This window comes from Vanellus vanellus (assembly GCF_965231255.1).
Source record: "Vanellus vanellus genome assembly, chromosome: 7".
Classification (NCBI taxonomy): Eukaryota; Metazoa; Chordata; class Aves; order Charadriiformes; family Charadriidae; genus Vanellus; species Vanellus vanellus.
In genome coordinates, this window is record NC_138912.1 from 19,916,746 (window position 1) to 19,944,469 (window position 27,724).

The 27,724-nt window shown below is 42.2% G+C and overlaps 3 protein-coding genes across 3 annotated transcripts in view; all 3 read left to right on the plus strand.

Moving 5' to 3' along the window:
- ACTA2 (actin alpha 2, smooth muscle) overlaps nucleotides 1-27,724 on the plus strand; it is a 475,038-nt gene that overhangs the window by 338,448 nt on the left and 108,866 nt on the right. The window lies entirely within an intron of this gene.
- LIPA (lipase A, lysosomal acid type) lies at nucleotides 1,045-15,148 on the plus strand. Its single transcript, XM_082486149.1, has 9 exons — nucleotides 1,045-1,365; nucleotides 2,893-3,013; nucleotides 6,844-7,042; nucleotides 7,456-7,565; nucleotides 8,247-8,383; nucleotides 9,846-9,992; nucleotides 11,200-11,271; nucleotides 12,321-12,392; nucleotides 13,175-15,148. Exons 1-9 carry the CDS (start codon nucleotides 1,258-1,260, stop codon nucleotides 13,406-13,408), a joined length of 1,200 nt encoding a protein of 399 aa, XP_082342275.1. The 5' UTR covers nucleotides 1,045-1,257; the 3' UTR covers nucleotides 13,409-15,148.
- CH25H (cholesterol 25-hydroxylase) lies at nucleotides 20,943-22,124 on the plus strand. Its single transcript, XM_082486442.1, has one exon. It carries the CDS (start codon nucleotides 21,138-21,140, stop codon nucleotides 21,960-21,962), a length of 825 nt encoding a protein of 274 aa, XP_082342568.1. The 5' UTR covers nucleotides 20,943-21,137; the 3' UTR covers nucleotides 21,963-22,124.

Consider the following 27,724-nt stretch of genomic DNA (forward strand, 5'->3'; position numbering starts at 1 on the left):
TTCCAACATGATGTAAGAATAGCAGTGATTGCTGACAGCGCTTTCTGGTCATAGAACCTTAGAAAGGTTTAGGTTGGAAGGGACCTTGAAGATGATCGAGTTCCAACTCCCCCTGCCATGGGCAGGGACACCTCCCACCAGACCAGGTTGCCCAAGGCCACGTCCAGCCTGGCCTTGAACACCTCCAGGGATGGGGCATCCACAGCTTCTCTGGGCAACCTGTTCCAGTGCCTCACCATCCTCAGCATGAATTTTTTTCCCTAATATCTATTCTAAATCTCCCCCTTTCCAGTTTGAAACCATTCCCCCTCATCCTATCACTACATGCCCTTGTAAAAAGTCCCTCCCCATCTTTCCTGTAGCCCCTTTAGGTAGTGGAACGCCACTATAAGGTCTCCCCGGAGCCTTCTCTTCAGGCTGAACAACCCCAACTCTCTCAGCCTGGTCCTCAGGAAGGACCGGCTCTTCCCGAGGTGCAGGTGCTCGCCACACGGGCCAGGCCATCCCCCGGGGATGTTCCCGCTACGGCGAGCGGCCGCGCGGCCGAGGCTTCACCCCCTCCCTACCGCTGCCGCCGCCTTCTCCCTGGAGGCTGCGGCGGGATCGGGGCGGAACATAAGACCCCCCTCGCCGGGCGGCACAGCGAGCTGTGGCCCGAGGCGCGCTGAATCAGGCCGGCTCGGCCAGCCCGAGGCCGCGCACCGCCCGCTCCCCACTCGCCCGGCGGCGGGGAGAGGCGGCGGCTGGGAGCTGCGCGGGGCTCGGCCGCCGCCGCCGCCCCGGTCCGGCTCCCCGCCCGGCGGGGTGGGCCGGGCGGCCCCTGTCGCCGCCGATAGGCCGCTCCGTATGGCCTGAGCGGCGCCGCCGCATCGAGCGCCCTCCTCCCGCCGCGCCGGGAGCGGCGGGCGGGGGCGCGGCGCGGCGGCGGCGGCTGCTCTCCGCCGAGGGTGGGCCGGGCCGCCGCCGGGCCGCAGTCCGCCGCAGGGGGAGGCGCGAAGGGGGTGCGGGGACACAGGCGGGGCGCCCGGCCCGGCTGCGCTCCGTCAGCCGCTCGGGGCTGGACGACGCCTGCGGCCCGGCGGGCGCCTCCCCGCCGCTGACAGGAGGGCGGCCGCCCGGCTGACAGGGCGAGGACGGGGGCGGCCGCCCCCGCCCCTGTCACGCGGTCCCGTGCCGGCCCGCGGCGCCCGGCGGAGGCGGCACATCAGCCGGGTCCTGCTTCGCCGTCGCCTGCCGCCTCCTTCCCGCAGCGCCAGGATGCGGGGCCTGGTGGTGGTGGCCGCCTTCTTGCTGCAGAGCATCGCCGGGGCGGGCGCCTTGGCCAGAGAGCGCAGGAATGTGGACCCCGAAACGAACATGAACATCGTGAGTGGCGGGGGGGGGGGGGGGGACAAGCGGAGGAGTGCCCGGGGCCGTCACCGGTCGGGGCCGTAACGGGGCGAGGAGAAGAGCAGAGGGGTCCGGGGGGCGAGCGGCCCCTTCCCGGCTCGGCGGGCCCCGCAGCCGCGGGGGAAGAAGCCCCGGCGGACTTGGCTTCTCCCTCCTTCCAGGCCCTTCGTGGTCCCCCCCGTTGCCAGGGGCTGATCTCTCTCCCGTATTTTCTGATCCAGACCTGTGGGTTGTAGTTGTTTTGTGTTTGTTTGTTTTTTTTTATTTTTTTTTGCTGGAGCCAGGACAGTCTCTTACCGAACTGCTAGAAAAGAGCCTGCTCACGGAGCCCGCTTGTGCCGCTGGCGCGATGCTCCCCTGCGCCTACCCACAGCTGCCCGTTTGGCGTTCACTCTCTTAACTTTATTCTCCTTCTGCCGCAATAGCCGAGTCCAGAAAATATGTGCTGTTAATAACTGGTATTAGTTGCTCTTTCCTCTGCCCCACCTGAACTGTGCCATTTTTTCACGTGTGCGAGAGGGTGTTTCAACTTAGAAATGCTTAAGGTCTATAAGAAAACAAATGCTTGAGTCATCAGTGTCATCTAAATATCATTTTGAAGACTGAAAGTAGTTGTTTAGTCTCAAGCTAATAGCATTTGAATGGAATTTAGCCGTGAAATCATTTTGGAATGTTAACGTCGCTGTGGATGATTGAAGACATATTTAAAGGAAATAGCAAGTTTAACTAAATTCTCCCTCTCTTCCTTGCTAAGCAGCCTAAAAGTAGAACTCCGATCGTGTCTTGCGTTTCTTACATTTTCTCAAGGCACGGTTGGTGTCATAAAACCAATTAAATGGCAAGTTCTCTGTCCTAATGGAGTTGCATCAAATGAAAATAACATAAAGCCCGAGACATAAGAGGTGAGAGATAAACCTATTAATGAAACAGTATAAACAAGTGTGGGGGTTTTAATTATTATTTTCTTGTCTGGCTTGTCAGCAAAGTCACTTTAAAGCTCTGCAGCAGATACAGTGTTTGAGGAGAAAGGTAAGAAATGGCACACAAAACTACAAGTGCCAGTGGCGCTTTGCTATCCTTATTTGCTTGTTACTGGAAGGTACTGCTTTCCTTGAGAGCAGACAGTAGGTTCAGTTTTTGTCTGCCAAATCTGCATTCTCGGCGTTTTGCCCTGTTATCATAATCTCCTTTTCAACACTTCAGTCTCCTCCTCACCGTAAGCAGCGTGTGAGTAACTAACATGACAGTGGATGGGGGCAGGTGAGGGAGTCCTCCCAGATTCCTGGGATAAGGTTTGTGCTCTGGCTAGGTCCTGAGTCCGTACTGGGATAAGTCTCATAAGAAAACGTGTTTGCATCGAACAGGTGGGTGGTATGGCACATTCCTACCACATCCTTTAATTTCACATCACCTCTTTCGAAGGAGCCCAGAGTACTTTGCATGTGTTAATGAACTGAGGAGGCTGGCAGGCTGACTCCAAGGCGGTTCCTTTTCTTTCTTCAGAGTCAAATTATTACCTTCAGGGGATACCCTAGCGAGGAGTACGAAGTGACAACAGAAGATGGGTATATCCTTTCCGTTAACAGAATTCCTTATGGAAGAAAAGGCCGTGAGAGGAGCAAAGGTAAGATTTACGGCTGCTTGGTAAAATGGGGTCATGAAAAAGCTGTCTGATTTATAAAACTTTTGTTCCTGTAATAATCCAGAAGAAGATTAAAGACTAAATGACCTGTGCAGTTAGAATGTTTTATTGGTGAATGTTGTGGCCAAAATAGATTAGGCATACGTAGAGTCACTTGAGTAAAGGAAAGGAGAAGGAGAAAGGGAGAAGGAAGGGAGAGGAGAAAGATATATTTTCCTGGCAGTGCCTTTTTGTGACATTAATAGAAGCCCTTCATTGTTGTGTCATTTTTATGAGGGGCTGAGAGGCCTGGATTTTCTAGGAAGTGGAAAATAAGGGTTGAGGTTTGTTGGGGTTTTTAAAGTAATAAAGTCTTTTTAAAAGAGATAGTAACATTGGTGGGTTATTTTAAACCCATTTTTAAAAAATGCTTCTTTATGACAAATAAGTTTGTTAAAAATGCCTGACCATTTTCAGAAGTAGGGCCAGTTCACATCCTCTTTTGGTGAAATACAACTAAACTGCAAGAGTTTCCACTGGAGTGTTCACAAAATAATTACTGCCTGATTTCTGCCTAAAATAAGAATTGTTACTTTTACCCTCTCTGAAGCTCCCTTTGCGTTAAGGTACAAACCACGCCAATACGGCATACTACTGGGGTGTCATATTTGACACAGCTGCTTAAATAGGTGAAGCAATACAATAAGATAAAATCCCTTCAGAACATCTTGTACAGTACATTAAAAAAACATATTGCAAATTAGGGCATGTAACAGGCCATTGACAATAGTCGTCCCAGCCCAGGTTGTTTTATGGATGTGACTGGATGGGGGACGGGCAGGAGCGTGGGCACGTTACAAGCTGTAAGAATTACTGTGACAGCTGGTATAAAACTGTGGAAGGAATGCAGGGGGTGTTCGGGTGAGGAGGTGGGGGAGGGGAAGCATAGGGGGGAACGTAAGCTGAACCATAAGGGAGTGATATGGGCAAAGGTTTTTGCGAGGACTGAATGATGGAATGCTTTAAAAATGAGACAAATGTGTGTGGAAGAGGAGAGAAATGTAGTCTTTGACTTGGTATCCTCCTACCCTGCATATGGAATTAACAGTGTATTTGAACAGCAATGGCTGAGTTTGGTATTAGGCTTGTCGCCACCCCTTATAAAAGATCCTGCAGACAATCGCATGCATACAACGGCAGCCTGTTTGCATAGAAACTGTACATTTTCTAAGGACTGCCTCAGAACCCTTTGGACTGAAAAAAACTAGGATGAGAGCTAAAATTGTGGAGCTCACAAAAGAAATCGGTGGTTGTCCTATAGCCTTGGGTGTGAACAAGACCTGTCGAAAAACCCTCTCCTCTGCCAAAGGCCAAGCAACAGTCTTCCTGACCTTATCTGATGGTTTTGTATGAGTTAGGATGTTTGCACTGTCCGCCGTCTCTTACAAGGTGGGTGTGTAAAGATCAGTGCGTGGATGAGGCCAGTCAAACCTGGCAGGTGTCTTTGTACTCAAGAATTTCAGAGAAGCCCACAGGAAAAAGACAGCCTGCCCTTGTACCTGTTGATTTTGTTGAATCCTTCATCGATGACATAAGCAAACAGAAGTTTCCTGACCTGTGGGAATTCTCCACATTCCCCTTGCTACACCCTCGACCCCAAGTTCATGTTTTGCAAAGTGCTTTAATTTTAAAAACAAGGATTACTGAGCACATTTGGGGAAGTATGATCTCCTAGAAGAATGAAGATTTCAAAGTTCATGTTGATCTTAAGTTTTTATAGACTTGGTATCTTTTCTCAGAAAGATACCAATGATGTGTTACTGCTGACTTAGCGTATATATGCCATAATTCTTCTTTTGCAAGAACTGCGTAATGTGAGTAGGATCCCTTGGAATTATGCATCACATGATGTTTTGGAACAAAACCTACAGTTCTTGAGCTAAAAAAAAAAGGAAACTGTCCGGAGACTCTAAAAGCAAATCATCAATGATTTTTGGTTTTAATATTAACTAATTAAAAACCTAAAACAACTGCATAGCATGGGTAAGATGGGCATGGACATAAGTCTGTCTTCAACTGCTTGGGGGTGCAGTGAAGCGAACAAAATGTTCTATAGTGGGCAGGGTAGTTTAACGACCTATTTTCTTATTCCCCGTCTGGGGTTTTTAGGATCAGAGGTGATCCAAAAGTATTATTATCCAAGTCGGTTTGTCATATGATTGTGCAATTCATGTGCAGATCTGCTGACTGCTTGGTAAAGTGAAAAAGGAACTGGCAGAAATTGGAGGCTAATGCGAGAACAGAATTAAAGCATTAAAGCTGTTGAACAGTTTTCCCCTTCCTATATTATGAAACATGCAAATAGCAGCTTGAGGAGAGCTTGTTCTTCAAAAACAACAGAAGTTGGTTGATCTGAGTTTAGTAAAAGGGGAGAAGGTATCAAAGCCAAAAATGAACATTACTGAAAACAAATTTAATGCTAGGCTTGAAAATCCTGCATGCTGTTCAGATGGCAATGAAGTATTACTGCAGTGGAGGAAACGTGTTGAACTGTACTGTCTCCAGTGCCAGTTTGGTGCTGCTGGAGATCTGCTCGGTTGCAGGGACCGTATGCCACAACATTGTTGGTTTTTTTTAACAAAATGGGAAAAGTAGGCACTGAAAAGGTTCCTCGTCACAGGTATAGACGTTGCCAGGAGGGAGGAATATTGCTAATTTGGATTTTGGAACTCACAGCAAACATTTATGGGCATGACCTGGAATGGAGGATGTAGGCAACTGAAACAGTTGTGATTTGGCTGTTTCTGCTGAAAGATCCAAGTCTAAATTATCAATGGAGGAATTTTGCGTGAGTTTAGTATTGTAGTAGAACGATGTGTCATCGGAGGAGGTACATTCCTCAGTAATCTCTAGCATTGAGCTAAGGTTAGCATGTTATCAGATTTCAGTTATTAAAGCAAAAAAAACCCCGAAGCACCTGTGCTACCGCCAGATCCAGAGACAGGTCTTGGATTTTCTGAAGGTCACGTTCCTCCTAAAGGATTATATATTGATTTATTTTCTTTGTGTAGAAGCAGGAACCTTCAATATTTTTTTTTTTAAATTTGCGTTCCACATAAAGGCATCATTTCCCTTTTCAGGATGGGGAAGTCAGGAGAGAGGCTTTCTAAATTCCACCTGGCTCTTGACTGTGGTTCTTTTAATTAATCTCAAGAAGAGAAAGTCCTTTGAAACACAAATTCCCTTGTAGGCTACCTGTACTGCTCTTCAGGTTCTACCAGAGCTTTGGTAGTGGAAGGGAGTTGCATAGAGATAATATCAGTACCAGTTGCAGAGATTTCCACAGCTCAGCACCTTAGTTTGGCGTGGTCTTAACTGGAAAAGAAAGATCTCAGTAGCACATAAATGTGAATGCCTTTGTCAGGTTTAGGGACAGGGCAAGGGTCATAAGCAGTTTAGCTGTCTCTGTGTTTGGCCCACTTAGCTGAGTATTTGTGAGCTTGAAACAACTGTAAGGGCTAACTATATTTTTCTTGTAGTTCCTGCTTTTTTCATGTTTGCTTATTGCACATTTGCTGTCTGTTTTGAACTTCAAGGAGTCTTTTGCTCTAGCTAGTAATCTAACAAGTTGCTACTTTAAAATTCGTAATGATAAAAAGCAGGTTTTGTGAAAAAGTGATTCCATGACTATTATACAAATTGCTAATCTTAGTAGATTAAGTCAAGTAGATTAAATATTCAAAGTGCAAATCTAAAGTAGACTTTGAGTACCTCACTTGAATTATTCTTAGGCATTCTGTTCCAAATGAATGTTCCGATGGCTTATTTTTCAGGTCCAAGGCCTGCTGTGTTTCTGCAGCACGGTTTGCTTGCAGATGCCAGCAATTGGATCACAAACTTGGATTACAACAGCCTCGGCTTTATGCTGGCAGATGCTGGTTATGATGTGTGGCTGGGAAACAGCAGGGGAAACACCTGGTCCAGGAAACACACACACTATACAGTGAAGCAAGAAGAATTCTGGGTTTTCAGGTATCCTCCTCTTAGCTAGAGAAACTATAGAAACTACACGCGCTGTTTGCAAGCAAACTTCTCTTCCTCTCTTTGCTCATCATCTTAGTTCAGTCACGTTGTGAATGTACAAGATATTATTCTTTTTCTGGTTACGTGTGCTGTCACACATGTAGGGACAGTAAAGGCGAGTTTTATGGTCAGTATAGCCTTCATATGTGCCTTACGACAGCCTTCATGTGTGGTCAGTAGAACGTTAATTGCTTTCATCGGTGCTTGGTGTGAAGGCTCAATCACCAGAGTGGTGTTCTTCATCCAAAGGAAGCTTTTCTCTATGCCCAGGCAACTCATCTGCAGTGCAAAAAAAGCTCTGTGCAGCTGTTCCACACTGATAACTTTACTTACACAACTGACTTTTTATCTTTGCTTTGTAGCTTTGATGAAATGGCCAAGTATGACATTCCAGCCTCAGTGGACTTCATTTTGAAGAAGACTGGCCAGGAACAAGTATTTTACATTGGCCATTCACAGGGTACCACAATGGGTATGTGAAGAATATATTTGTTAGAATATATATATATTTGTTAGAAAATAGAGATATATATTAATTAGAATATATTGTGTTTGAAATGATACCAAGTTCCACATATGTGGTTTAATGATGAAAAAACAGCGCTTTTGAAATCTACTGCTTCTGGTTTTTAGCCGCTTCCTGGAATTTTCATCAACATGAAAATGAAAAGACTTAACATTTCTGTGTTTACTTAAAGTGGGAAGCTGTTGAAATGATAAATTGAAGTTGCAGGTAGCCACTAGTACAGTTTCTATTATAGTAAATTGATGAACTGTGTATAATAGAATTAGAATCATCAGACAGGTAGAGTAAAGATTCCTGTTTCCCAAATATTTTGCTATATGTAAGGCCTGGCTCAGGTGCTTTTAGACCTGAAGATAGAAAGAGCTGGAAGAGTGTTGGGTTCATTAGAACAGACTTGTTTTTCAGAAGAAAACAAATCCTTCTGATTTGCCTCATTTAATTGGTGTTCCATAGTGACTAGATTAATTTAAAATATCTAAACTGATCCTAGAGACAACAATCAAACTCTTAGTCTAAAAATACTTGTGCACACTCAACATATCTTAGGTTTTATAGAATCACTGCCAGGTAAAATTCTCATTAACTTGTGTCAGTGATGTTTGTTAATTATTCTCATATTATTTACAGCTTTCGTTGCTTTTTCAACTTTGCCACAGCTGGCTAAGAAAATCAAAATGTTCTTTGCCTTGGCACCAGTAGCTACAGTCAAGTTTGCCACTAGCCCTCTTGCAAAATTGGGAGTCTTTCCTGACCTGCTACTCAAGGTTTGTATTTGAGTGTACGTGTTTTAAGCCACGGGAAGTGCCCCCTTTTCTAGTTGAAAACAGCATAGCAAAGAACGTTAATAGTTGTGATTAGATTAACATTTTTGGCAAGAATACTGGGCCATTTTTTCCATGGTAATGCTCTGGAAGTAAGCAGCGGTTTCTCTGGCTTTACTGCTGTCTAATAAGGCAATTTGCATCAGTTTAAAATACTATTTTACAATTACAACTTAATAGATGGAATAAAATTTTGGTTTTCCATTTACATGTTTCTAGAAATTACGCTACAGAAATCACATGATTGATTCAATAGTTGATCTGTTTTAGAAGAGTCATATGGTAGCTTCATACAGAATACTTTTGAATTGTCATGAACTTTAACAGATTTGTTTCACAATTAACCATTTAGTATTAGAAGAGGATCCTTCAGAGGGTGATTAAGAGCAGCAGCTTTATTTAGATGCTGTGAATCATCCTCTGGAGGAGTTTACCTTTCCCCACTAACACCAAAGGGAATGTAGGCAGACTGGCAGGCTGTGGTAAGTGCCTGAAGTCAGACATTGTGAACACCCTGCTCTGTGTCATTTTTAACCATCGCTTTTCTTTCCACCACCCATGGAGATTCCCACACAGAGCTGTTTGTTCTGTGAGATAAACCCTTCTCTAACTTACCTGGTACAGATTTAATGCGTGTCTGTTTGCATTATTAGTTCCCTGCTCCAAAGGCAGTTACCATAAAAGTGATACTAACGATTGTGATCTCATGTTCCTTGTGTAATGAACTTTGTCTAACGAGAACAGTAGCTGATCAGTGCCCTGTGCAGATGTTTGTGTTGTGCTGAGGAACTTGATTCTCATGGTGACTTGCAAAAAGTGGAGTGCAGAAGTACATGACAGTGACAAACCCATGGGTCAGGCATATCTTTAAAGAGCTGTGTCACTTCTTCAGAAGTTCTCAGTGGACCATTTTCAAATCCTTGGACGTTTTAAAAATACCCATCAAGAGGAAGTGGCCATCACAACTCATGCAACTTGTTTTTCTTACATGGCGTGAAGAGAGGAAGTTGCAAATATGAGGTGATTTAACATTAGTAGATGCAGCTTAAAATATTTTAGCCTTAAACAATTCTGATGATAAGAAGCTGTGTAGTACTCCTTTTAAATCATTGAATTTAAAACTGATTAGAATTTGAGGTTGGGTTTGGAATTCTTTAATGATGGTCCCAGTTCCCAAGTAATTTTTGTGGGGGTAATAGACTGTGTCATTTGTAGCAGAAGCACTAACCGTGACCTTCCCATTGGACTGTAAACAGGGTTGATAAGGAGATAAATAATTTTCATATGACACACCTGTCACCAGTACAAATGGAAAGAATCACCTCAAGAATGCTGTAGTATAAAAACTAAAACCAGGTCATTCTATGCAATTACATGTTTGGCCTCTGTGTTTGTTATTTTGTAGGACATGTTTGGAAAGAAACAGTTCCTGCCTCAGAATTCTTTGCTGAAGTGGCTTGCTACCCATGTTTGCACCCACAGAATACTTGATGACCTTTGCGGCAACATATTCTTTCTTCTCTGTGGTTTTAATGAGAGAAACTTGAATATGGTATGTTTTAGTGACTTTGAATAGCTGAATTATTTTGAACGCTAACACAGTATTGACTGTGTATCGCTGTACTGATTGTCCTTTACATGTAATTAGATAAAAAATAATGCCTTCTTCATCGTACTGAGTTTGGATGAATATTCCTTGGTATAGATGTAGTTGCCCAGCTTGTATGGATAGAATTAGCCTTTTAAAATGTTACTGGAAAGCTAAAATACATTCTTTTAGGTCTGTTGGAGAAGTGGGTAAGAGAAGTGAATTAATATGATGGTGCAAGTATTTAATTCCTTTTGCAATGAAGTAAGGAATAAAGACACAGTATTCAACCATTTTCAAGAGAACTGTTGGCGTTTTCTGGTCTCTTGGTGGATGTGTGCACTTACTTTCTCTGGGACCAATTTCTGACCCTGCTGATGGCTTCATCTGTAGTTCTAGTTCCAAAGGACTTGTTTATAGGACTTGTTTTGTTATCTGAAAGCTAGGTAACAGCAACTGGTGTGAGAGCGCCTTTTTTCGTAATGCTTCTTAAAGAGTTTTGAACTCTCTGAAATCAGTAGAAGCTGGTATCAGTTTACCCACAGGTGGATGAAAGCTGAAGATTTTTTTTTTTATTGGAGTGAGATAGAATTAGCATTTTTTTTTTTTTTTTACCATTCTGTGTGCAAAAATGTACATTTTTTTTGTATTTTATATCAAGGTGAAAGTGCAGTTTCTTGATGTTTTCTTGCCCAGCACATAGAGTTTTAATGGTGGATAATATTTTTTTTCTGGCAGGATTTAAGTTTCCCCTGGGTATTTTGCACTTCTAAACTCAAAGTATATGAAGTTCTGAATCACTTTGGACTGGCAGCTACTAGTTTAGATGTAGAGTAATGCAAGGTTTCCCTGGAGGTTTATCTAGATTTTAGTTAATGTACTCCCAATTCTTACAATACTAGCACTTTTTAAAAGATATTCTGAATATATAAAAAATGCTGAAGGGATATCATTATCAGGTTTAAAGTTCAGCTTTAAGGTTCTGCAGTTAGTTGTAAGTAATCACCAAAACATTTCAGCCTTTTACCTCATCTGTATATACAGCTCCAGTTGAGTTTTGTTTATAACAGTTTTAAGAGGAATGGAAAATTTTCTGTTAGTTGCTCAAGAAGCAATAATGGTTGCACCGTTGCACTGTGAGGAGTAAACTGTATTAATTATCTCGTTGCAGAGCCGAGTGGATGTGTATTCAACACACTGCCCTGCGGGGACATCTGTACAAAACATGATCCACTGGAGCCAGGTAGAATTTCCAGAATCTAAAATGTCCATGACTCTAGCTGGTTTGAAGAATATTTGATGTCTCTGATATTTAAATGGAATAAAATGCCAAAATATATAGGTTGCTTAGCCCAAGTGAAATTCTGGATCTGCCAGTTGTCAGAACGGCAACTGTTCACTGCAGCTGCTTTGATGATACTGACTTCTGGTGGCTCACCCCCTCCCCTGTTTCTTTGAAGATAGGCTAACTGGCAGTACTTCAGGCCAACAAACAATACAACGGAATAATTTAACTTAGAAATACTGTAACGAGTATTTGCTCCCCTTTTCAGCAAACCCTGTTTTGATGAGAAGTTATGTTTTTAGCCAATGAAAAGCAGCAGGCTTTCTGTTCTGTTCTATTCTGTTTGGCTTCATTTTCTATTTTATTTTGAATTTCACCTCAGTGTGTGATTTCATGCCTGTGATGCTATTGTGCTTGAAGCTTGCTCAGCAGGCTGACAGATATGAGACAACCTTTGCCACGGACCAGTGGTCAGTGCTACTTGTGATCTTGTAACTGGTCATCTATTCAGAAGCAATGTGTTCCACTGTACTTAGCTGTTCAAATGTTGGCTTGGAAAGAAATTTGTGAATACTGTTTTTTCCCATATCCCTGTTATATAGACTTCTGTTTCTGAAAAATAATAGGTAAATCATACAGAGCAGACTTTCTAAGAAAGCTCCATGCTGTGTTCGTACTCATATACATTTAGACAGCAGGGTACATATTTCAGAAGTAAGCATGGAGCTGCCACATCCTGGCTTTGGATACGCTAAACTGCTTTCCTTAATCTTTCCTACTGTTGCCGAGTGTGAAATCTTAAGGGACAAAGTCTAATGGTACTGAATGTTAATGTTTCCCACTCCTGTGACACTGGACAAAGCGGTAACGCTTGTCCTTGTTAATACTTGGCATTTCACTTGTGTCAGTTGCCTTTGCCAGTTCTCCAGATGACCAATACTTTTTGATTCCTGCAACAGAAGTGTTGCAGTTCTTCTTTATATGTGCGAATATTTGTTTATTTCTAGGCTGTGAAGACCGGAGAACTCAAAGCTTACGACTGGGGAAGCAAGGCTGCAAATATGGCTCACTACAACCAGGTAGACATCTTTTATAGTTATGTTATAATTCTTGAGTGCCACAAAAAAAGTCCTTTGGCACTTCTATGGGTACTATGTTTATGCTGCATGCTAAAGAGCCAGTAGTGTTGCCCAGTAATCAGACTGGAGATCTACCTTTTCCCAAAAAAAAAAAAAAACCAAAAAAAACCAAAAAAACACGGGACTATAGAGCTCTGAGGTAGTCCTAAGTCAGTATGGAGCCCACGCCTGGATATGAAGTTGTGATGGCACACTGTTTCTTGAGGGTGGTCCTGCCTGCCTGAATCATGAGATCACTCTGCATTTTGTACAACAGGGCATAGACTGTCAATTCATGTGTATTGCTTATCTTCAGCCTATTTAATCACCAAGCATGTTTGCTTCTAAATTGCTGTGTGCAATACTAAAAACATTTTGCCCCTTGTCACTTTAGTGACTGGGAAAGATTGCGGTGTCATGCTTTCAGAGTCGCAGTCACTTCTAGTATTCGGTTAGGGTTTAGAAATAACTTGAATGGGATGCGTTCTCTGAGACTTCTGCTACTCTGCTGTCTTATAAACTCTTCAAACCACGTCTTTACTGCTATGCGTGCTTTTGGACTTTTGGAGCTACATTTTCTGTAGAGTCAGGACTCCATCTCCATCTCTAGCTGCCCAAGAGAGAAAGAGAAAAATGAGAATCTGACACGTTCTTGCATTTGCTAGTATGTTACACTGCAGTGTAGTATCACACTGAAGACTTGTTCTTTCTAATGCTTTTGTTTTCACTTTCCTCCTCCTTAGTCTACTCCCCCATTCTACAAAATAAAAGAGATGACCGTACCAACTGCGGTGTGGACTGGTGGACAGGACTGGCTGGCAGACCCAAAGGATGTTGCTATGCTTCTCACTCAGATCACAAACTTGGTTTACCACAAAAACATTCCAGAATGGGAACATTTGGATTTCATCTGGGGCCTTGATGCACCTTACCGCATGTATAATGAAATAATTAACATGATTAGGAAGTATCTCTAAACTGGCATAGTGTTTCAGAGTATTAGTTCACCAGGAATTCATCTTTTCTGGAACATACGCTTTTCTGGCAATAATGCTACATTGCTTATTTATGATGCATTTTTAAAATGCCAGCAATGACTACTGAATTGGATTCATATTTGGTTTGTTTTTCACGGTATTATTTCTCTCTCCTGCAGAAATCCTCATTGTATCCTGCTGATTTTGCACACAGTGTCACGGTACTCAAAAAACAGCAGTGTGACTCTGCACAGGAGGAGTATGTCACGTGCATATAAATTTAGTGATGTGTCTGAAAGACAAGTTAGTTCATTCAGCACCTCAGGTGCTTGACAGTTAAAACAATAAGTATTTCACTGTGCATAAAACACTGCCATTTCTCAGTATGTTGCCATTTCTGAGTACCTTTGAGAAGTACTCCTTGTACTGCAGTGACCCATTTGGTGCTGGTACTTTAAAAAGCACTTAGTGGCATTTTGCTGCGTTATTATTTTAGCCATCACACAAGCCAACTACAACAGATGACTTTCTTTTTCAATATTGCCCAGAAGAACTGTCACGAAGCCAGAGGAGATCACCAGTTGTCAGTTGAAATCTCGTATTTTGAGACTGACTCATTGCTGCATTTTTTCTTGATTTAATGGTGTCCCTGAAGCCTTTCACGTTTCATGTACCAGCTATGGATAAGGATCATTATTTGCCTTGCAGATTCCTGGAATGAGAAGCAGTTAAAAGAAATACCACTTTCGGTTAGCTTTGTCAATAGGTTATGGCTTTCAAGGAGAATAATATAACATACTTGTGTTGTTTTTTTTTTTTCTTTGCACTGACCACTAGAAAACAAGCTCCCCCAGTATACTACTGGTGAGGGAAGAGCCAAAGCATTAATTTTGTAGCTTGAGTGACTTGATTTGTGTGGACTTTTCCCCTTAATCATCTGCTGCTTTGAAGATCTGTTTACATCTTAGCTGCTTATATGGTGTTTGCCACCATATAAGGAACCATATGTGTTCAGGAACCATACAACACCCTGGAGAAGCCTGGCAGTATTAACGGCAGTTTCTGTTTGTCTCAGTTTCCACTTCAAGATGGGGCTAAGCCCCCATTTAATGGGGGAGAGGATTCACGTCTGCTTCAGGGGTCCGACTTTGGAGCTGTTACTTGTCTGTGGTATAGGTGCCTTGCTCTTTCCATTGACTATGCAGAGGACTCTGGCTCCTCTGAATTGCACAAAAGTTTCATGCCAAATGTGGATGTATAAACGATCTCCAGAGTCAGTTGCCTCAGTCCAGATAATTTCTGTGCTGTGGCTGCATTCGACCCAGATTTCTGTCAGTAATCCCCGCAGGATAAAAAGCTTTTTCTACATGGCATAGAAAATAGTGCATTTTAAATGGAGGCGAACTTTTTTTTAAAAAAAATAAATTGCAAAAAGTTGCATAAGCCATAAATTAGGGTTGGTTTGGTTGTTTTTTTTATTCCTAATTCAGACTCAGGGAATCCTTGTTTAAGGAAAAAGTGGTTCATGATATTTCAGTTACTATTCCTAGCAGGGCCTCTAAGTGTGCTTTATATTTGTAGCAGCCATATTTGCTTTACTTTGCTGTGCTGAAAGGAAGTTTCCGTAGGAATCCAAAGTGGCTAACTTAGCAGTCGTGAGGGTGTGTGATAACAGCAAGAGCCGCGTGCATCGTGTTTATTAAGCTTGAGATATTTCAATAAACGTGAGACCTGCTTGGAGTTCGGAGCGATGTGTTGTGGTTCACTTCTTGTTTCATGAACGCATGTGAATCTTTGGGACAGAATCCAGAAGGCCGAATCTGTTTTTCATAACTATTCATACATAGAACAAGTACAGTAAAAAAGTAAAACAGCCAAGTAAGTTTCCATTTTACTTTTGTCCTGAAAGAGGCTTTTCCTGTGCTTAAGAGGCCATTTGTGTTGTTTTGGAGGACTTCTCTGAGACTTTTAAGTAAGGTACGAATTTTAAATAACTGCTCACAAGACAGAGGCATTTTCTAAGCCTTCAAGTGAGGCTCCTTTCAAACCACTGACATGGTGGAAAGCTTCTTGTATCCCATTCTTAAACCCCGGGTAATTGGATTGCTTAATGGACTGTCTGGTAATCTCATAAACAGCATTTAACCACATAGTAAGGCAGGGAACTAGTAACTGCCGTGGTACATTTGACATGATCCCTCAGCTTTTGACCTTTGGCATCTTCAATAATAAATATGCTCAGGCTGTACCTTTCTGTGCATTCTGAATAGAGTAGGTGTGCAAGGTGTATTAAATCCTATGTGTTGCCAGCTTTGGCAGCTGATGGATGCCCGCGTGCCTGGAAATAAACCCAGAACAGTGGATGCTTTACACAAAAGCCATTATGGAGCTTCTCTGCTTCACCGGAGCAGGGATGGCTATGGGAATCTCTCCCTGCCCTGCTCAAGTTATGAGCACTGCGTGACACAAACGTATAGAGGTGTCAGTGGAAAGAAATGTGCAAAATAAGACACCTTGAACACAGAAGAGAAGAGCGAGAAGCTTGGTCTAATAAGAATGAGCAGTGAGCGATGAACGGTACATTTTTCAAAGCAGATCTTAACATACTTAGTGCCTGTTGTGTAGACATCTTTGCGCTATAGGTATGTATATGTGATGTTCAAGCTTGGCTGAACATCAGCTTTGTGTTCTAGCATAATGGAGGGCATCGGACACCCTCTGCTGACTTAGTCTCAGCATTTAGTGACGTGATCAAACTATGCTAGAAAGCCAGGAGAAAGTAGTCCCCGGTCAGCTGTTGGATTGCCACACTCAGACCCGTGTGCATCTGAAGTGAATGCGCAATCCAGGGCTTTGAGTTAAGAGATGTACAACACAATTGGGCGTACGAGGGCTTACACAGACAGAAGGGCATGTGTTTTTTTTCCACATTGTGCTTGGAACTTGAAAATGCTTTTTTTTTATAGTCATCTGCAAATGTATTCACACTGTTCATGTCATGCAGAAGGCCGAAGGATGGTAGAGTGCGTGTATGTTAGTGGTGCATGCTGAGTGATGTACTAGCTCAATGCAGAGCATTTTTACACTATTTAGTGATTCTGTAGCTAGTGGTAGCACTGGCAAAAGTTTACACATCAACTGAAACAACACAGAAGTGCCTCAGCATAGGAAGTGGTGGTAAAACAGAACTCCTACTCCCTTGGGCCCTGTAACAGAAACAGTTTTGTCAGTTTGGGAACAAAATAAGTCCGTTTTCAATAATCACTCTGTATGGTGAATGTGCCATACAAAATAAGGAAACATGAATACCTTAATACTAGGAAAAGTCACAAATGACTCTAATCCAGAAGATATGAGAGGAAAACCTTGATGGAGGAATAGGTTTTCTGATATATAATAAAACATGGATTTTTGTGGAAGATTTTCCTGTAATGAAAGCATTTATAATGTCTTCTCCCTTCCAGTGCTGCGGCATTGCCTGCCGTGGGAGTGCTAACAATGGCCTCTCATCTCTAGTCGCCTATTTTCAAATAACTTTATATGAACAAAATACTACTGAGATTGCCACCCTGCAGTCAGATTACACTGAAATCATCAATGAAATAAAAATTTATGAAGGTTGGATGGACATTAGCCACACCTGTAACATGATTGACCAAGTCTTATTTTCTGAGGATGCTGAGCTGAAAAGTATCTCTATTGCATTCTGACTGCTCCAGAAATGAACGTGTGTGGTTGTAGAGGATGTGAATCAGTTTCTCACTATGGAATTGCGAATTGTGAATGAAAGAATTCTAGGATCTTTACCTGATGGTTATTATTTTGTAAACTGAACCTGATATGCTAAAGCTTGAGAATTAACCATTTACTTCGCTGGCAGCTTTCCATCCCTAGCTGTTGTTAGGAAGTAATTAAAAAAACCTTTGTTAAAGCTTTCTTCCTGTGTTGACTGGAGAGGTTTTTCACTGAAGCTTTGTTGGGCAGGTGGAGTGTTGCTATGAAAATATTTTGATTAAGAAATATGTTAGTTCTGTTAAGAAAAATATTTTGTGCTTAGGCTGAGGTTTTTCATCAGAACTGAAGAGGAATGCGTTGTTCATCCTCAGGTACCCAGCATACCCATGGGTGTGGGGTTCAGGCTGCTCCCCTGGGATGTGAAGAGTAGAAGCTCATGTCCCTTTTTTGGATTCAGATCCAGGACTTGAATCTAGGTGTACCTAAACATCCGGAGACTCCAGGTTGAAATGATGCTCATAGGCAAAGCTCCCTCTTTCCCTCCCAGCCTGTTAACACCTCTAAGGTCTGTGACAGCTTGCCCTGCTGCAAACCAGTGTACATTTTTATCATCCCTGAACATTTTAACAACGTCTAAGGGATATATGTATAACTGTCCCGTGAAGAGAAAGCGAGCCCTCTCTCGGCCGCGCAGGCAGGGGCGGGCGGCGGGAGCGGTGCCTGCGCTGGGGGGTGCTGTTGGCCGCGGAGCTGAGCTGCAGCCGGGGACCGGGGACCGGGGAGGGGGGGGGAGTAAGGGGGGGGGACATAAAGAGTTGGCTAAGACCCGCACCCTCGCAGAGCTGCCATGAGTACTGCTGAACACTGTGTCTCCTTGCTCTCAGGCTCTTGGAGTAAGGTGAGTTAGGATGTGAGGACCTCAGATTTATTGTGCTTTTCCAGCATGGGAGCGATTTCTTTTAAAATGAGAGAAGGGACTGACTGCCTCTGCCGTCCTTTGCTTTGGTTACTATCCTGCTTCCCTGCTACTGTCCTGAACAAGTTATCAACCCTCTTCCCCAGTGCGCTTTTCCTGGTAGAAGGCTCAGCATGCACTGGGATGTTGCCTTGTTGCTGGCACAATAATAATCCTACCACACAGGGGGGAAGAAGAGGAGAAGGATGAGGTTTAAAGAAATTTTGCCTCTGCTGCTGTGACATTAGTGTCAGTATATTGATCCTGGTTTCCCCCCCTGCTAACTTTTCCTCGTTTTCCTACTCACTTAGTGTTTTGCTGTTTACCTTATAGCTTGTACCTAACGGTGCAGCCTGGGGTAGGTGCTTGCATCTTGTGCTCATGTGGAATCTATTTAAGACCCTTTGCGGGGCCTCATTCCAAACTATGTGCCCTTCAACCTAAACTCTGTAGCAGGAGTCTTGATTTTTTGAGAGAACCGTTTAGAGTCTTGTAACACATGGGAAGGTTTGGCAGCATCGCAAGTTGAGCGAAAAAGGCTGGGGTTGTATTGCTGAACTAAGTACAGAAAGGATTTGCGTGTACTTTGTCTTTTCTTCACGTTGTACCTTGCGCTGACGAAGAAACCGAAGCGGAAAGATATGATAAGTGCTTCTTGGTGGCAGAGCCAAAGAGCTTGAACTCAGTTTCTGGAGGATCAGGGTTTGCCCTCTCTGATGCCTGAGGGTTCATTCTGCTGAGCCTGCCCCGGTCGGTACCAGCCAGGGTAGCTCTGCCCACAGAGCCCACCCTGCGGCGTGCCCGCAGATGGGATGCTGACCCTGTGGCGTGCCCAGCCCGGCTCAGGGCTACCCCAGGCTCCCAGGTAAGTTCTGCTCACCTTGCGCCTTGCTTGGGCTTTGTGTTGCAGGATGTACTAGTAATAAGACTGCAGGATTCCGTTATTTTTCCTTAAGGGACTTAAGAATATTTTTCTATGATGTAATCTGCAGGCAAAATGCCTATTCTTTAAATTTTAGCTTATAGGCAGCAGTGGTTCTAAAACTTCTTGAGACTTTGCATGGCTATTAGGGATTAGTTGGAGGAGTGTCTTCAGGGCAGCTGAGCAATTTCTGTCAATCTCCCTTTGGGCAGATTTGGAATATGTTATAGAATAAATTCAGCCTCTGCATAATTCTAATAAAATAAGAAAATCATGTATCCCATCTGGGAGGCTTCATTTCTGACTGTAACTACATAAATCAACAGAAAACATCTCTCACTAGAATATTTTCTGACCCAGACGCTGACTGAGTTACAAATGCATTTTTCATGTCCTTATTGTGAAACAGGGTCAGTATAAAATAGAATCAGAAGACTGAAATGAAGCTCTTGGATATAGGTCCTCATCCATTAAATTAGTGTCTCTCACTGGGTTTTAGTTTCACTACATTTGACAGTTTGCATTAATGGAGTTCAACAGAACAGTCTCACAACAGCAGAAAATATGAATCTATTTCTAAAATGTATATGCAACAGGTAGAGTCTTTGAAGGCTGCAGCATACCTGGCTCCAACAAATAACTTCTGATTGCCTGAATAGTAGCACAGATGTTACTGTTACAGTAAACTCCTTGGAGTCTAAGAAGAGAGCAAAATATGCACCTCCTTAAGAGCAGAATCTCTTGAAGAGAAAATCGTTGAGACTGAAAGCAAACGTAAGTATTAGAAGTCCACGCATATTTCAGAAAAGGTCACTGCTAATTAATCATTCTTCATTATTGAGAAGCAAGGAAATTCTGCCTCCATTACCCCCATCAGATTTCTTTTCTGAATAGCAAAGAACTAAGATCATCTGAGCAAGGTAATAAAGCCATCCAGGAAGTTGAGCTCATTTCCAATATTAGAATAAATGCTGTACCTACAAAAGAGGTGAGTTCATAGGAAGCTGATGGCAATCTCTGTTTCCCTAAATGTTCAAAGCTTTGTTTGTCTCTTTCTAAAAGCACAAAAGAAGTGATGTCTTAGTGGTTAAAACAAAACCTCCGTCATTTACCCCTAAAATACTTTTAGCAAAATAGAAACGTGGGGAGTCAAGCCTGCCAATTTCTGTCTGCTGTGTGCTTGCCTATGGTCAAAGCAAGATCCTTCAAAGGAGGTAGACCTAACCAGCAGATCTTTTAACTACATAAGTTTGCTTGATACTTGGATGAAGAATGATTTCCATATTATATTGCTCGAAGAACTGTTGAGATGTGGAGTGAATATTGTAATAATGCAATAATACTTGTCACTAAATATCTGTTCAGAAGCATAATGAGGTTTTACCTCATATTCATCCCAGCAACTGGGGGATATTTTGTTCTTCAAAAGTTGTTGGCTCAGTTTTGCATCTGGTCAAGTCAGGTGGCTTTTGCCATGTCAAGTAGATACGGGAGCATAAAGGAGAACAGGACCTCAAAAGTAGATGGAGATAAGTCAAGTCACCACATTGATTGGAAGCGTAGTCTAGGGCTCCTTAAGGTTTTGACTTACCCTGTTGTATACCCGAAGGATCATTAAGAAAATGCGTGTTAGCACACATCCATTACCCACCAAATACCCACAGGTCAGACCTGGGGTTTAGGTACACGTACATCTTTGGTAGCAGTCACAAAAAAATCAATGGAAGGTTGTATTTCCTTACCTATAAAGGCAAGCGGATAAAAAAGGATGACATAACTTAAAATTAGTAAGAGACAGCAGTTTTTCAAGTGTGCGCACTAAGTCGAGTGGAAAATGTTCCTACGTTCTTTCTCTGACTTCCAGTGTTAGACTTCTGTATTTCTGCTTAATTTTCCTGTCATCCAAGTCTTTTGCAGAGTTCCAGTGATTGCCCTGGCCAGCTAATTCTGTTCTGAGATTGTAATGCATGATTCCACTTCTGTATAACAGGAAAGGCAACTTCCTCTTTAAAGCTACGTATTACTAAGCAAGGAGGATTTCTGATGGGCGGAGTTTTCCCTTGAGCAGGCTAGATAAAGGCTTGCAGGATTTACAGACCTCTCAGACCGCCATCAGCATGAACAGCAGCCTGCCAGACAGAGCGCTGCTCAGCTACGCGATGGATGGACGGCGGGACAGGTTGTACCTTCAGTCCCTTTGGGACTTTGTCACAGCAAAGGAGCCATTTATCAAGTCACCGTTTTTTCCAGTGCTGTTTTCTTTTACGGCATACATGGCGTTCTGTCTTCCATATATTGCACTGGACTTTTTAAGCACTAGACTACCGAACTTGAGAAAATACAAAATCCAGCCGCAGAACTATCCAACTCTTGGAATGATGGTGCCTTGCATTATTCAAAGTGCATATCACCATGTTGTTTTGATCTTCCCAGTGACTTTTGTCCACTGGTACTGGAGACCAATGAATCTACCAGTGATGGCTCCAGAGCTGCCTGAGGTCCTGCTGGAAGTAGTAGTTTGCCTGCTTCTGTTTGACTTCGAGTACTTCCTGTGGCATTTGCTTCATCACAAGGTGCCTTGGCTCTACAAGACCTTCCATAAGGTGCACCACAAGCATGTGTCAACGTTTGCTCTTACTACACAGTATTCCAGTGTATGGGAATTGCTCTCACTGGGATTTTTTGCTGCTATCAACCCAGTGCTCCTCGGGTGCCATCCTTTGACAGAAATGATTTTCTTCCTTGTAAACATTTGGTTGTCAGTGGAGGACCATTCAGGATACGACCTTCCGTGGTCAACTCACCGACTTGTGCCTTTTGGTTTGTACGGAGGAGCACCACATCATGATCTCCATCATCTGAAATTCAAATCGAACTATGCTCCTTACTTCACTCACTGGGACAAACTCTTCGGGACATTCACAGAGTCGCATTCTAATTAAGGACATTTACCTGTGGATGAACTCTTATTTTTTTATAGACTAAACTGGGACATTAATTTTTGAAAGACATACAGAAGATTGTATATTTGAAGCTGCCTATAAAAGCAATAGCTATTTATAACAAATCCTCTTAATATATGTGTATTTGTATGTATACTTGGAACTGCGTATGGTAAATGACTGCAAATGGGAGGGTAAATATCTGTTGCTTAAATTTGAGTCAAAGGTGTAAGGGAAGCATTAAGAGACATTCTCTCTTCTTTCCTTCTTTCCAGCTCCAGCTTTCATAAAGCATGCATTGTATTACTGTATGGTGTTTTATACATACGCCAGAACAATTATCTTACTGTTGTAGGATGATTTATGATGTAAACAGAAAAGGTACACATCGTGGATTTTTGTGGAGTTTAATCTGCCAGAGTATATTATTGCACAATGATGTTGTAAAATATTGTTGCCAAACAAAGCTAGCTGGCTAACTGTGCAATAATTTTGATATTTATATTTTAAACTTTGATGTACTGTCTGTTTTTAATAGAAAATAAATACAGTCATCCTTTTAAAATTACATTCTGTTTCATTTTATTCATTCTTCTGTTCATATTCGGAACAGGTATGATTCCTTTTGCATAGGTGTTGTTTATTTGAGTTTCAGACTTTTCTTATTAAAATATTGTCATGTTATTTCAAAAGTGAACCATTTACTATTTCTCCAGAATAACATGTTGTTTTTAAATAGTTTTCAATTTTGTAGAAAAAGAATATTGAAGAATGCAGTTTAAAAAGCCACAGTGACATTTTATTATTACATTTCTGAGAAGCTTCAGTAACTTTCACTAAATTTACGATGTGAGAGCAGAACATAAGGCAGCCCCTTAATAAAAAGGAGCCTTGGTCCTTCACAACCACATCAATTAATTGTTACTTGCGTGCAAAAACCTGGTGAGGAAAATAATCAGGGTTTCTACAAAATAGATGATTCTTTCAAGCAGATTTCAGAGGAATAGGATCAAACCTTTCAGGATCCTAAACCATAGAACAAGCTGGCTGCATGTTGCTAGAAGAACAGTTTATATATAAAACATTGCCATATAGTCTCACAGAAATCACACTGAAAAAAATAAGCATGAAAAGATAAGCAGGTCTTCTATGTCTCATTCAGCAGAGGTCCATACGGGCTTCTTATGTCCACTCCATAACATTTTAATGCTTATAATCTTCTATCCTGTATTACTAATAAATTTCTCAGGATAGTGATGGGAACAGAGAAAGTGCAAATAATGAAGAGAGTGTGTAATGAACACTTACGCATCATCATCCAAAAATGTCTTTGTCATTATGTTATGTCTAGAGGGTTGTGTGACCTTACAGAGGCTGTTTGTCCAGGAGAAGAGAGAGCCCTTAGTATTTCCAACAATGTGGACTTACAAAGGCAACAGCACTTTTGGACACTGCATCTTTTTGATAACAGGCAATAATTTTCATAAACATCTTCCTAAACAGTACGAAATGCTGCAATCTTAATACTTGCTCTCCGGATATCACAGCAGAGCAACCCTGCTTTTCAGTGGTGAGAACACGACACATCCTGAGAGCAAAAACTGAGGCTTAAAAGAATACAAAACTGGCATTTTTGCCATGCGTCTATTCAGCTGAAAGAAAGAATTCCCAATCTTTCTGATGATGGTAATCTTAAGTATCTTGGGGTGTGCTACAAAAAGAAGGAAGTATTCTTTTTTTCTGCCAAATGCAGGAGGCAAGATACAGTCTCTGATTTTGAGGTATCCCAACGTTTCCCTCTCAATTCTAGAAATCCCACTTAATTCAGCTTGGCAAATACTGAGCATCGGAGGGGGGTGCTCTGTGGTTTCAGTGAGTTATACCTTATAATATAACTATATATTGTAACTATACACTATAACGGCCTGTTTCAAGTACTGTTGGCTGTCTGCGTAAGCAAGGTTAAGGCTAACTGGTACTTGGATACGTTGCTGTAGGAAGCTGATGAGCAAATCCCACCAGAAAGGTTGTAGCTGAACCCTCAGGGACTCTTCTGCTTTTTTGTGTGAGGCTTAAGAGTTGAAATAACAAATATGTTACTACTGGAGATAGAGTCATAGAATCATAGAATAGTTTGGACTGGAAGGGACCTTTCAAGGTCACCTAGACCAACTCCCCCCTGCAATGAGCAGGGACATCTTCAACTAGATCAGGTTACTCAGAGCCCCTTCCAACTTGACCTGGAATGTTTCTGGGGATGGGGCATCTGCCACCTCTCTGGGCAACCTGTGCCAGAGTCCTCATCAGCTGCAGACAAAACTATGCTTGTTCTTGTCAAGTCAAGTGAGATATAGTTTCATTTGGCATTGACAGCGTAGCTTAACAACAGTGAGGATGACTGAAGTGGCAATGGAAGGAGGCAATGTACCGCATGATGATCCTGCCTGCTCCTCGCTCCTTCACGTCTTCAATGTTTCCATGACTTCAGGCACACACCAAGAATGCATTTCCTCCAGTATGGAATTTCCCCCAGGTTATATCTGTGCTGAACCTCTTGCCAATCAGACCTGTAATCTCAGTTTAAAGGCTAATTATTGCATGAACATGGAATACTAAAAAAAAAAAAAAAAAAAAAAGAAAAAAAATTAGTTGTCATATGAAAATTTGACTAGTACGTGTTCAGAATGGCTTATTTAATTCCATGCTAGGAATATCTGTACTTCGTCATCATGACATAGTGTACCTTGTCCCTGTTTCTCCAGTGCTTTGAAGGTAATTTAGGCTCTAAAGGGTGAGGGATTGAAACAATTTCCATGTTGTGTATACTTTGAAGCACTTTCTGTAACAGTGTCCTGTATAACTTTAGGTGTACGTATAAGAAAAACTCACAAGAAAAAGACCCAGACAGACAAGTAATTTCAGGCCTTTGCAATTCAATGAAAAGCAAAATATAGACAAAAACCATATACTGAAGATAAAGCAAATAAGAGTTGTTTTTTTTCCTGTTTTCACTGAAAGTTCAGCATATACTGTACCACTGAGCGTGAGAGCACAGCGAGTTCTGTGTATTGATGGTGCTGAGATTTTAGAACAGGATTTTACAGATGTTACTTCATATATTTGCATTTCCCCATGCTCTTTACCACAAGTCTGTACCAGACAAATGGAACGGCGTGACGCTCTACTGTAAGGGTCTATGTCAGAAAACCAAACCCAACTTTCTCTGTTTGGTTCCAAAATTCTCCTGGCTTCCTTCCTCATTATGTTGTGACATGATGTGCTACACAGATTTCCTATCTCATCTACCAAAAGCTGATCTGTTGTCATTTGTGAGTAAATAGAGGATGTTTGCACAGACCCTTGAAGCTATGAGATTTTTGATGCTGCTATCATCCATTTTACTTTAATCTTTAAAAATTTTAATTTAGGAAAGGTCAAAGAAGTAAGATTTTATGCATTTCTCTCTGTAACTGTATCTTAGTTCTTAGGCACATGGTTAGATATTGAACTATTTGTCTCATCTTACAAATTGCAGGAGTTCCCAAATTCTCACTCGCCATTTAGCACTATACTTCTGTTGAAATTTAGGCTGAGTTTTTCAAATGATACCCAGTTTGGCAATTTTGGTGTAACAGTATACAACACTGCAAAGGGACATTTTTTTGCTTAGTGGGTGCATTCTCAGCACTGATGGACAGTGTGTTCTTCAGGTGCTTCAGAGAGAGCTTATGAAGTTTAGAGTCATGCTGAGTCAATATTCACTTCTGGAAAGGGCTTTGTCCTTATTCGTGTCGATCAAATGCAAGTACTTTACAGGGGAAAACCAGCACAGCCTACAGTCTACAGCTATGATTTTTTATGATTTGAAAAATAATCTATGTCATTGATGGATTTAGTGACTTGGTTAATCTAGTGTGTTACTTGGATTAAATAAAAAACTAGTATCTCGTTGGGCTATCAGACTATGCTATCTCTAAATTACTTTTGAAGCAATTTGTAATGACGGAATGCTTAATTATCATCCATTGCCTCTCAGTGTTATTGGAAGGAGTGAATAACTCTTTGATGAGGCTTTATCTTAGTGGACTCAGCAGTTGATTCTGCAGTTTTACTTATTCTTGCTTTCATGCAGAAGTATTAAGTTTCCCCTATTACCTGTCTACATCGATGCAACCCTTTTTGAACCAGTTACGGTTCTGTATCTGAAAAAATCAGTCATCTTGGACTCTCTCAAAATACAAAACTCCTGTGGATTTATTCCCAGATTACCCTGGTTGAGAGACTAATGAGTGCAAGCCTACTATCACATTTACATGGAAACTGTGTCTAAACCCCTGGCTTGGTGTGCCGGGCTTGGCTGATGTGCCACTTTGCTCAAATATTGAGGCTGGTCCTGCACTGCTCAGTACAGCTCAACCTGAAAGGTCTTTCTAGCACAGTCTGTAGTTGTGTTTGCAGTATGTTTTTCTCATAAAAACAACTGCCAAACAATTGTTTTCCAAAACTTAAATGTGTTTCTAATTTATGGAAATTTGAAGCTGCTTAGGACACAGAAAAAAAACCCTACACCCCCCAAAACCAACCAACACAAGCATTCCAGGCTTTAAAGGGAACAGAATTAATGCAGAGGGGCCTTTAGCTGTGGAAAACGATGCTGCGTTTTTTCAATACTTCCTTACAGACTTTCTTCTTTTTAAAAAGAAGATATCTAAAGCTTACTAACACCCTTGTCCCCCAAACTGCAATGATTGCCGTGATCGAGGCTGTAGGTGTGGGCAGGGAGAGAACGGGAATGGAACCCCATGTGTCTGCAGGCGCTTCCGTCGCTCTCCCTCTGCGCAGCGCACGCTGCCCGTCAGGTATGGCTGGAGTGCTGCTCTCATCTCTCCTCCCCACCGTGGCAGAGATGATTTCAGCCCTCAGGTTCTTGCCGCTGGAGTGGTACAGACTCCGCACCCACACATGGCTTTTCCTTTCTGTTGTCCAGTTCTTTCTGGAAATTCGCACGGCAGCAAAACACAGCAGCCTGCAAGAGGGAGCTCCGCCTTCGGTCAGCATGAATGCAAACATACTTTTCTGTTATCAGGTATAAGATTAAGTTAAAAAAAAGAATCTACAGGCACGTGGACTGGAGTGCCTCTTCCATGCTCAGTTTCAAGATAAGAATGGGATATGTGTGGGAAGGCAAAAAGCTAACAAACCAGGCTGGATGGGTTGTAGGCCAGGCAGGCAGAAACGTGACTACTCTGGTTTCAGTCTGTTGAGGGAAACTTCAATACCACAGATAGGTGATTTTGAGGGATGTGGAAGGAAGTGTTACCTATACTTCCAGGGAGAGTTTAGATGGCAGGTACTCTTATTTATCCTCAGGACTAAGCAGCAAACAATCCCAGGGGTTATGTAGACCGAAGTCTAGGATGAGCTCCATAAAATCTGTTTTTAAGGTGACCAAGATGTACCCTCTTTATCAAAAGGACATGAAAAAGCATTGCTATAAATTGCATTGATGTAAGGCTGTTCACACACCTCTTCAGACATTCACAGAAGCTGTGGAAGATTACACCCCTAAGAAACAACACGCTTGGGTAATTACAAAGCTCCTTTAAGTGTTTTATTTACAAAACATCCAGAGTTAGTCTAAATAGCTGACACAATGGCATTTGTCAAGCTATCCAGAAAAATGAACGTGGGAAATAAATGGGTGCTAAGGGCTGGAATGATTTAATACTGTGTGAGCACACTCCTCTGACTCTCGCAGCTTA